The sequence below is a fragment of the Sebastes umbrosus genome, chromosome 22, assembly GCF_015220745.1.
Source record: "Sebastes umbrosus isolate fSebUmb1 chromosome 22, fSebUmb1.pri, whole genome shotgun sequence".
Lineage (NCBI taxonomy): Eukaryota > Metazoa > Chordata > Actinopteri > Perciformes > Sebastidae > Sebastes > Sebastes umbrosus.
The window spans coordinates 22,987,113-22,997,590 of NC_051290.1; the positions used below are offsets into that span (position 1 = coordinate 22,987,113).

The following is a 10,478-nucleotide window of genomic DNA, read 5'->3' on the forward strand; positions in this document are numbered from 1 at the left end:
AAGCAGCATTAGCGTAGTTCACTTTGGTACGACTCCAACCATAAAGCACTGCTGAAAACCAAACCACAGTGTGTGTTCAGGTCAAAGGCTGCCCTGCAAAGTGTGCAAACAGCAGCCTCCAGGCCTAATGATGACAAAACAGACAATGCATCCTTATCAGGGACGGGGGTAGTGTGGTGATAATAAGGTCTGTTAAGGTCTGTTGGGGCTGAACAAACTGTTTTGACACAAACAACAAAGCGGTGAAACGGGATAAACAAAAAGCGAAAGGCACATGAATTTATCTGTTCTTGCCATCTGGCTCGTGTCCACAAAGACCTTATATCCTCAGTTTAAGAGGAAGTGCTATCCAGGATCACTGACACCAGAGTTTCTTACACTGCAGGCCAGAAAACAAAACATGTATTGGCGACTCACATGACCAAAAAGGCCTAGATCGTTTTAATGAGGCTGTGCTCCAGAGCAAGACACAACTTACTCCATTCAGGTCCCATGCTCCGAAAGACTCCGCATCCCTTGATCTAATTCATTATGTTCAGAAACGTAGAGCCGACCATGGACGCGCTACAGAAGCGCTCCATTGTCCACAAGTCTTGATGGATATCAGCCACTGTCTTAAATAACATGTTCTGTGAATACGACTGGTTGAACTTAATTCAAACAAAAATAGGATAGAAAGGAAAGTACATTGAGATAACCAGTTCTCAGACAGTCAGTTTCTTTGTGAAGACGAGAGACAGGAGTCTCGTTCCCGTGAGACCAGAGTCTAATACTGTCCATTAAGAAAACAGGAAACGTGGTGTTTGTCATCCTTCGCAAATCTCCCATAATGTCTTGTTTCCCATTTTCATTTTCCTTAGGTTGATCGAGAGAGAGAACAGCACTAAGAGAGTCCAACAGGTGTGTCGATGTCGTCTCTACTGTTTTGTTTCCAAAGGGTTAGAAACGTCTCCAACCACCTGTCAATCACCTTGTTTTCATTAAACGGCAGAAAGAGTCCTTGTTTCTGTTCTGCTCATGCTTCCTTTGTTTCTTTAAATGACAGGAAAAATCAGTGTGATGAGATGGCAAAACAAAAGACTTCTTAATCCCATCAGGTTGGTTTCAATCACCAGTTTCATCCTAGAAGAGACAAATGCACTGATTGATTGAAACGAAAAACAACAAAAATCGAAAGCTGTCTTTTTCTTTTATCCGCCCGTCTGCACGTAGAGCGCACGAACGGCAAATAGAAACAATGCCTCTAATCTCTTTCTCTTTATCACTCAGCGTCTCTTCAGTTTCCTCATTTCATCAACCAAGGAAGGGAGGAAAGAGAACAAAACAGAGGAGAGAAAGTCTTCTCTCTCTTTGTCAATCAATTCCGCTGCATCTCGATAGTTTCTCTATTCGTAGGTCAGCATCCGGCCGGCACGTCTGACATGAAGTCAAACTCGTTCTGACCCAGCCAGAGCTCAGGCAGCTCGTTGGCTCGGTCCAAACCCAGCTCCACCACCAGAGACATGAGAACCTCCTCGTCCACGGGCTCAAAGTCGATAATTCCACCCGCACCGGCGCTTTGGTTCCCCATGCTGATGCCGACGCCCATCCCACCTCCACCGAGGCCTCCGGACGGCCCCAAAAGCTGGTTACCTGTACCCAGAGGCGATCCACCAAAGCCCCTTTGAGCGCCACCGGGTGCTGGGTGTCCGGCAGCAGTGCCGGCGAGGTTCTGGTAGTGCGAGTTGAGCTTCTGCAGCTGCATGCTGGCGATGAGGTGCGGCCCCGTCTGGAGGCAGAAGGGCTGAGGTTTGGAGAGCGGAGCCGACGACAGCGATGACCCGGGCGAGGAGGCGGCACCGGCGGACGGGGAGAACGGCACGACGGAGGTTTTGGAAGACGGGTAGTGGAGCAGGGAGCTGAGAGGAGAGGAGGAGGAGGAGAGGTCCTTCATCGCAGCGTGGGCGTTGCCAGGAAACAGCAGTGAGGTCATCACCAGGAAAACACCAGAGCCTGCAGGAAGAAAAGGGAGATGTTACGCAATGATGTCATCAAACTTGGACAGGAGGAGATGAGCTTGTTAGCTAAACAGAGGCTCCATCATGTAGGCTAGATGTCATTAAAGACAAAACTTCACTGTAAGGTGTATCTCGATAGAAATAGATGATGAAATGGAAACATGTAACATCCTCTTTATATGACAATAAAAACACACTTCACAGTTTAAACCAGATGCATGCAGATAATACGGAATTATCATCAAATAGTTTGCCACTTTTGGAAATATATATTCTCTTGCTGAGAGTTAGATGAGAAAATCGATACCACTCTCTGTATTGATCTGCTCATCTATCTCTCAGCAAGAAAACAAACAAGCATATTTTACAAAATGTCAAACTATTCCAACTGAAAAGGTTCTTGAGGCTACATGCTTAAAAGCTGAACACAGGATGATTATTACATATTATTATAATATGCATTAGCGTAGAAGCTTTTGATGCCCTGATGTATACACACATTTGAGCATTTTTTTCAGCTCATATTCTGCTGTACAAAACTGAACCTGCTCACTATGTGTATGAATTTATTAGCATTTCTTTGTGACATTTCAAAACTGGAGTTGCTCTTCATCAGTTTTAAGTGCTGTTGGTTTTGAGAACAGCTCCAGCTAGAAACATCACACACAGGTGGGAATCAATTCATGAACCTGCTTTTTTTATGTTGTTGCTTGCACCTGTGTGCATGTTTCTACTCTGCAATCTGTCATCATGGCAACAACAGTGATGCACATAAGGAGTAGCTATGTAGGCTTCATATTATGGTGCAGAGTCACTGGACAGAAATATTTGCTTCATATTATTTGGTTTGTGATGTGATGTGAAATCGTTCAGATTTGATTAATTGATTTTTCAAGAATTATATGACAGCCTACGACATAAAGAATGGTACCGAGTTAAATGTCAGCTGGAAGAAAAGCACTGCGTTTTCATGAAATATTAATACATGGCAAAAGATTACAGTAATGGAATAGTGTGACATTTTAGGGAATTCACTTTGTTGCAGAGAGTTAGATCAGAGGATCGGTGCCACTTTTGTGTCTGTCCATTAAACATGAAGCAACAGCCAATTAATTGATTAATGGTGAAAATACAGCAGATTAATCAATAATGAAAATAATGTAGTTAGTAATAAATCCTCCTAAATCCTACACACTGGACCTTTAAAGGTCCCATATTGTAAAAAGTGACATTTTCAGGTCTTTTATATCATAAAGCAGGTTTAAGTTCAATATAAATACTGTGAAAGAATTGGAATTGGAATGCTTAATCCACAGAGAGATACACACAACCCGTATAAAGAAACTGAGCTTTTGAAACAAGCCGTCAGGATTTCTGTCCATTTGTGATGTCACAAATCTACAATATTTAGACCATTTCAAAGTTTTAAACGTAAACATTCTAAATGTGTTCCAGTTTATTTCCTGTTGCACTGGATGTGAATGACATCAGTTGACAGGATGTAAACATGGACCCAAGCTGTTGCCTAGCAACGCAATTCTGTTGGAATTCTGTTGCATTTCTGTTGCAATTCTGTTGAAATGTACTAAAAAGGAGCGTTTTAGACAGAGGGTGAATACAGGAATATTCAAGCAGACAGCATGAGGAAAATAAAGTTTTTTTTTAAACATTAAAGTAGGTAAACATGTTCTAGTAGAAACCCAACATACACGTAAGAACCTGAAAATGAGCATGATGTGGGACCTTTAAGTAACAATGCAGGTCTTTTACTTCTAACAGAGTGTTTTCACAGTGTGGTATTACTGTAAGTAAAGGATCTGAATACTTCCTCTACCACTGAAAACATTTGCTCACTAAAGACAGGATGACAAATAACTTAAGTGGTCATTAAATAGCGTTTCCTGACAAACACGTGGCCGCTTCAGACCGCAACAACAATGGCGTTGTTGAGTTAAGAGCCGTTCTTATGACTCTCTAAATCACCGACTGTCTGGGAAACACGCCGTCCCCGGTGACTCCATGTGTTTCACACTGACTTTGTGTGTATTCGCTTGATGTCTGCTTTTCCTCTTGACCTATTGAACAGCAAATGAAGCATGAAAAGGCTGCGGGGAGACGGCCTGCGGGTACTAACGTGGGTTACTGAGTGTTTATAGGTCGATGTGTGTGAATGGAGCTCACGACACAACAGAGCCTTTGAGGATCTCAGAGAGTGATCGGGTCACATGGCGGGATAAATACATACGAGCCATGAGAACACATCATATGTCTGAGTGTGTGTGTGTGTGTGTGTGTGTGTGGGAGAAAGTGTGTGTTGTGTGAAGCAAAACATCATTGAGAAAGTGTGGGTTTTTTAGTGTGTGTGAAGCCCTCCTGCAGAAAGACTCCTCGAGGCTCATGTTAAAGTCCCCGAGCTGGTTTATATTACATACAGTTCAAACAGCATGTGTGCCTTAACACACACACACACACACACACATCATGCGGCTATCCTTTGAGTAAGCCAATCACTTAATATGTGCACACACACACACATACACACACACACACACACACACACACACACAAACATACACAGCCCCTCCTCCCAGCGCTGGCTCGTATTTAGCGAGAACATAATTGCTGCAGGCAGGCACTCCACTGATAGAGTTAATACACACACAAAGATACCAAACAGCTGTCAATAGCAGGTCTGTGTGTGTGTGTGTGTGTGTGTGCGTGTGTGTGTGTGTGTTCATTATTCATTGACTGATTACTGTCAGGGCCAGGCTGCACATGGTGCCTCTGCATGCGCAACAGCTTTCCAGCACATTGAGTCCAGGAGACACAAACAAATAAAAAAACTGCACACATTCTTCTCTAGCGGCGCAGAAGAAGAAAACAGCTTTTTGGGGGGTTTTGATAACTTAAAACTAAATAGAAACATGCATTTTTGCATTTTAAATATGCATTAGTGAACATTCTGGTGGTGAAAATCAGCCTATCTCACAAAATACTGATTCAATTATTCCACCGCTGGTTAACATGCATCCAGTTTGCAACAAATGTGGACCGTCCCATTACAAATGAAACCCAAACTGTTTCTTAAACCATCTGTTTACTTTGATTTGGTTTAAATCATCACAGACTTCAGGGTTTACTGATGTCATGTATCAGGAATTATGAGTATCGGAGGCATCAATGTGCAACTTTAAAAGGTATCAGTTTGTTTTTCATTTTGTGGTGGGAGTGATTTTAATTGGACATCGTCATCGATCAAGCTCATTTCCAGATTCATATTCGTATTTTGGAGTTTCTACTAGAACATCTTTACATGTTATCGGTGTTACCGGTGTTATGCGGTGGTCGGGCACACACTGATTACATTACACATTACACATTACACATTACACATTACACATTACACCGCCCCCACCATTGTTTTGCTTTTTTTTTTTTTTACAGAAATAAAACCCATTTAGTTCATTTTGGCGTGTCACCGCCGTGTTATCAAGAGATAGTTGGACGACGGACGCTACAAACTGAAAGTGAAAGTGTCTGCTCCGTACAGAGTCTCAGCTCAGAGCAGCAGGAGTCAGATAACACACACGTGAGAAGAGAGAGAGTTGACAGACAAGACGATGACGGAGGATTTGGTGTCAAAGCAAAAAGCAAAAGCGCCTATTTTGGCAATATTTCATATTTAAACCCAAGCAGTGCCAGGTGGAAACCTGCGGACACAGCGAAGGTAGCAGCCGTAGTCTGAATATACCTGCACTCACCCTGTGTCTGAAACGCTCCATTTTAGTGCCTGTCTCTTTAAGAAAAGCTCAGTCTGCTCTGATTGGCTATCAAGAAAAATATGGTGCACCTTTGCAAAGCTAAAGATCCTGCATGTGACATATAAGACAAGTCTAATCTGGATTCATGTTTTCTGATCCAGAGAGCCCACTATAAACTGACTGGGTGGTCTAGACTCCAGATACGCAGATGGATGATCTGGTCGATTTTAATTCTATTTAAAGGGACTGTTTGTAAGAATAAGAAATGTCTTGTTAACAGCGACACCTGTGGCCGTTAAGTCAACGAAAGTCAGCGTCCTGTTGCTCGCGCTTGAACGAGCATCGATCAAAACAGTGAGGAGACACACGTCAGCTAAAAGCACAATATCACTCTATATTTCAGCTGCTTGGCAGTAATGTTAGCTGACCAGACGAAGGTCTCTCCATGAATCACTGCTGATCCTAGTGTTGGCATGATTTTGTGGTGCACATGATACTTTGGAGATTTTATGTTTAGAAAAACACAGATCCCAAACATAGAAACTTTGCTAAAGGAGCTGGAGTTCATCTTTAAAGAGATTCAAAATGATTAAATCAAGTTAGTCTCTTTGTTTTGATTCCTCAACAACATAATAAGAGTTCCAGTTGAGTTGTGAAACAGCCATTTATCAGCACTCAGGAAACACATGAAAACGCCTGGAGGAAGTTTTCTCACATGCACATCACAGCTTTTTTTCTAGCTGAAGACCATCTCAGAATAACACAAGCCTAAAGATGAGGACGGATTAGAGTCGGAGACCGTCCTCTCTTGCAGAGTAGGACGGGTATAGAGGAAGGACGCCTTGTGGAGCTGCTGGAGGACGGACAATGTTTTTTCCTGTTCACAGCTGACTGACTTGTTGTGTTCTCCCAACACTTTTTATGAGTTTGTGAAACCGGCTCTGGCTTTAAATGGTTTCATTAGTCGGGCTGCTGTTGGCCGAGGATCGCTCTGCATTTACTTTATTTATCAGCTGTGAAAGTCTGACAGAACACAGGATACATACCTATAGTCTCCATGTCTATATCTATAATAAATGATATTAGGGCTGCAGCTAATGATTATTATCATATTGATTCATCACATAATCTACAGGAAATGTGTACAATGATATAAAACTGAAAAAAATTAGCAAATATTCACATTTGAGAGGCAACTTCTTTGGCCTTTTTGCTTGAAAAAAAACAAAACAAGACTTCAGTGATTATCAATATAGTTATCAGTTATATTTCTGCACATTTGAATAATCAACTACTAGATATTATACGAACATTACAGTGAACGAGAAGGTTATAAGAGGTTGAAAATGTGCCATAAAGTCACTATTTAGAAGCCAAACTTCCAGCCAAGCCCAGATTTACTTCTTACAGGAATCATTTTAGGAGAAACAAGATGAAATCAATTCATTCATTAGTCACATAATTGGTTAATTATTGAAGTAAATTATGAAGCAAAAATGTCAAATATTCTCAGATTCCGGCTTTTTAAATGCTCCTTTTTTAGACTGTTGGTCCGACAAAACAAGCAACTTGTAGACATTACCTTCAATATCTTTTCTTACTTAATAAAAATAATAATTAATCGATAATGGAAGCAACATTTGTAGCCCAGTGTACGCGTACTATAGGGGGTACAGCGTTCATTAAAGTTACGGCTGTCAAAGTTAACGCGATAATAATGCAAATTTCTTTAACACAGCTTGCAATTCTTAGGTTGTAGCAGCTCAGTTTTAAAGCTAGAGTGAAGATCCTGGTATCATATGAAACTAGTAAACCTGATGAATCCATCGGTACCAACCATGTCAGACTAGCTTGTCGTGAAGGAAAAACTGACATGTCCATCTTCAAAGGGGTCCCTTGACCTCTGACCTCCAGATCAGTGAATGTAAATGGGTTCTATGGGTACCCACGAGTCTCCCCTTTACAGACATGCCCACTTTATGATAATCACATGCAGTTTGGGACAAGTCATAGTCAAGTCAGCACACTGACACACTGACAGCTGTTGTTGCCTGTTGGGCTGCAGTTTGCCATGTTATGATTGGAGCATATTGTTTTATGCTAAATGCAGTACCTATGAGGGTTTCTGGATCAATATCTGTCATTGTTTTGTGTTGTTAATTGATTTACAATAATAAATATATATATACATTTGCATAAAGCAGCATATTTGTCCACTCCCATGTTGATAAGAGTATTAAATACTTGACAAGTCTCCCTTTAAGGTACATTTTGAATTTGCGATTAATCGCGATTAACTATGGATAATCATGTGATTAATTAATGTTTACTATTGATTACAATGATAAAAAACATAATTAACAGATTAATTGATAATGAAAGTAATAGATGTAGCCCATGGTATGCATACTATGTATGGCAAAGTCACTAAAGTCACTGTTAAGTCCTCACTATGTCTCCCAATAGGAACACTGGAGGAAGTCAGTGTGGGGGAATAGAGGATAAAGTTCATTCTTCAGTTCTGGAGCTTTCTATCAAATCACATGGTCTTCATCACTTCAGCTTTCCAGCCAACATGAACTAGAAGTCCTTAAAGTGTTAAAGACAGGGTTAAACTGAACATCACCAGCTCCTAAATGAACCTTCCTGTTAGCTTGTTGTCAATAAATGTGATATCATTTTTTTTAATAAAAGTGCAATAACTTCATTATAAACGGACTATTGATCACTACACACACTATATGGCAATATTATAGTAATATCATAAGAATATTTTAGGAATGTTTCTGCAATTTGTCAGTAGGCTAAACACACACACACACACACACACACACACACACACACACACCAACAACAACAGAGGTTTCAATTACACAATTAAAGCATGACGAGCCAATTGAAACGCCAGTCTGTCCCTTTCACACACACACACACACACACACACACACACACACACACACACATGTTTATAGACAAAATTAGGACTTTTGAAAGAAACGTGACAAATGGGGACGTGCCTTTCCCAAGGTCCTAGAGACCTGGGAATCAAAGTATTTCCGAGCCATGCTTCTACGAATACATCCATCTGTTGAGATTTTGTCTAAGGCTATATTTTGGTCAGAGCTGATTTTAATGCTCTAGAACTTTGATGCTCTAGAACATTGAGGTGAGCTCGGAAAAATGAGGATGCCAAAAATTTCCTCATTTTTCCAAGTGTCCTGATATTGAAGGTGTGTTATCATAGAATTGTCCTCATTTGTCATGAAAACAAGTAGACACAAACACACACACACACACACACACACACACGCACACATACACACACACACACACACACACACACACACACCATATGCTGCCCCAGCGTGACGCATTCACCACTTGCTTTAATTGCCTCCAACTCCATATTGAAGACGGTTGATGAGCCAATTTAAGAAGAAGAAAAAGGATTAACTTGACTTTTGTTCACCAAAGTTTGTGTCTGTTGCAACTTGTTAAACTTTTATAAACTGCAATTAAAAAGCTTGTGACACATTTCTATCGATTTAAGAGTGAAATGCATAAAGAATGCAAACTACTTCAAATAAACCAAAACGGAAAATAAACACATTTTTGGTTCCATTAAATTTCCATCAGCTTGATGTGTTTTGCAGTAATGTCTGCTGATGTCGTTCATGTCTACTATAAAATAATAACATTTATGTCTACTATAAAGATAATATCATTCATGTCTACTGTAAAGATAATATCATTCATGTCTACTATAAAATAATAACGTTCATGTCTACTGTAAAGATAATAACATGCATGTCTACTATAAAGATAATAACATTCATGTCTACTATAAAAAACAATAACATTCATGTCTGCTATAAAGATAATATCATGTGGGTATAACAAGGAGAGCAAACTGGGTTCATTTGACATTTAGGAGCTGAAAGCAGAGAGTAAATGTACATTTGACTGAGTGTTTGCCTCCAGCTCGAGGCAGAGAACCGCTTGACCTCATTTAAAATGTTATGTAAACACTTGAGGAGGGAAAAAAAACTTTCAGTAGGCAGATTTACAGTCAAACACACACACACTGACAGAAGCAGAACCAGAACCAGAACCAGAGGATAATAATACACCAACCTGTGAGAAAAGCCTGGTGCAGCCCTGAGAAGTCAGATAAAAGAGGATGAAAACAGTCCGGAGAGTCCAACGGGTCTGTAGTGGAGATAAAGACCAGTAAACTGGAGCTAAACTGGAGTTAAACTGGAATTAAACTGGAGTTAAACTGGAGTTAAACTGGAATTAAACTGGAATTAAACTGGAGCTAAACTGGAAATAAACTGGAGTTGAACTGGTATCTTTAGAGAACCAGTGGCTTCATAGAGTGGGCTCTCTGGGCTCTCTGCAGAGACTCTGTCAGATCCTCAATGAGCTCTGTTTAGTGGCTCCCTCTCTCCTCACTGACCAGCCCACTATATGTGTGTGTGTGTGTGTGTGTGTGTGTGTGTATGTGTTTGTCCGGGTCCCAAAACCAGGATCTGGATTCCCGAAGGATCCGGATGGGGATGGAGGCGGGGCTGCTTCAATCTGATTGGTTGAGGCAAACACCAGTGGGCGGGACTATAAATGTTGAGAAATTGAATAAAATTATGAATAAAGCAAATTATTGTTCATACATGAGCATTTATATGCATATGTACAGTATGACACTATTATCATGATATAT

General features: G+C 40.7%; 1 protein-coding gene across 1 annotated transcript; it reads right to left on the reverse strand.

The window, feature by feature from the left end:
• Positions 1–775: 775 nt before the first annotated feature.
• On the reverse strand, positions 776–10,219 carry cited1 (Cbp/p300-interacting transactivator, with Glu/Asp-rich carboxy-terminal domain, 1). The gene is made up of 2 exons (XM_037759763.1): positions 9,893–10,219; positions 776–1,992 (listed from the first exon to the last, which is right to left on the reverse strand). Exon 2 carries the CDS (start codon positions 1,970–1,972, stop codon positions 1,397–1,399), a length of 576 nt encoding a protein of 191 aa, XP_037615691.1. The 5' UTR covers positions 1,973–1,992; positions 9,893–10,219; the 3' UTR covers positions 776–1,396.
• Positions 10,220–10,478: the final 259 nt, after the last annotated feature.

What these genes read in the sequence shown, in the direction of transcription:
- cited1 (XM_037759763.1), bottom strand. Translation starts at nt 1,972, where the DNA reads ATGACCTCACTGCTGTTTCCTGGCAACGCCCACGCTGCGATGAAGGAC.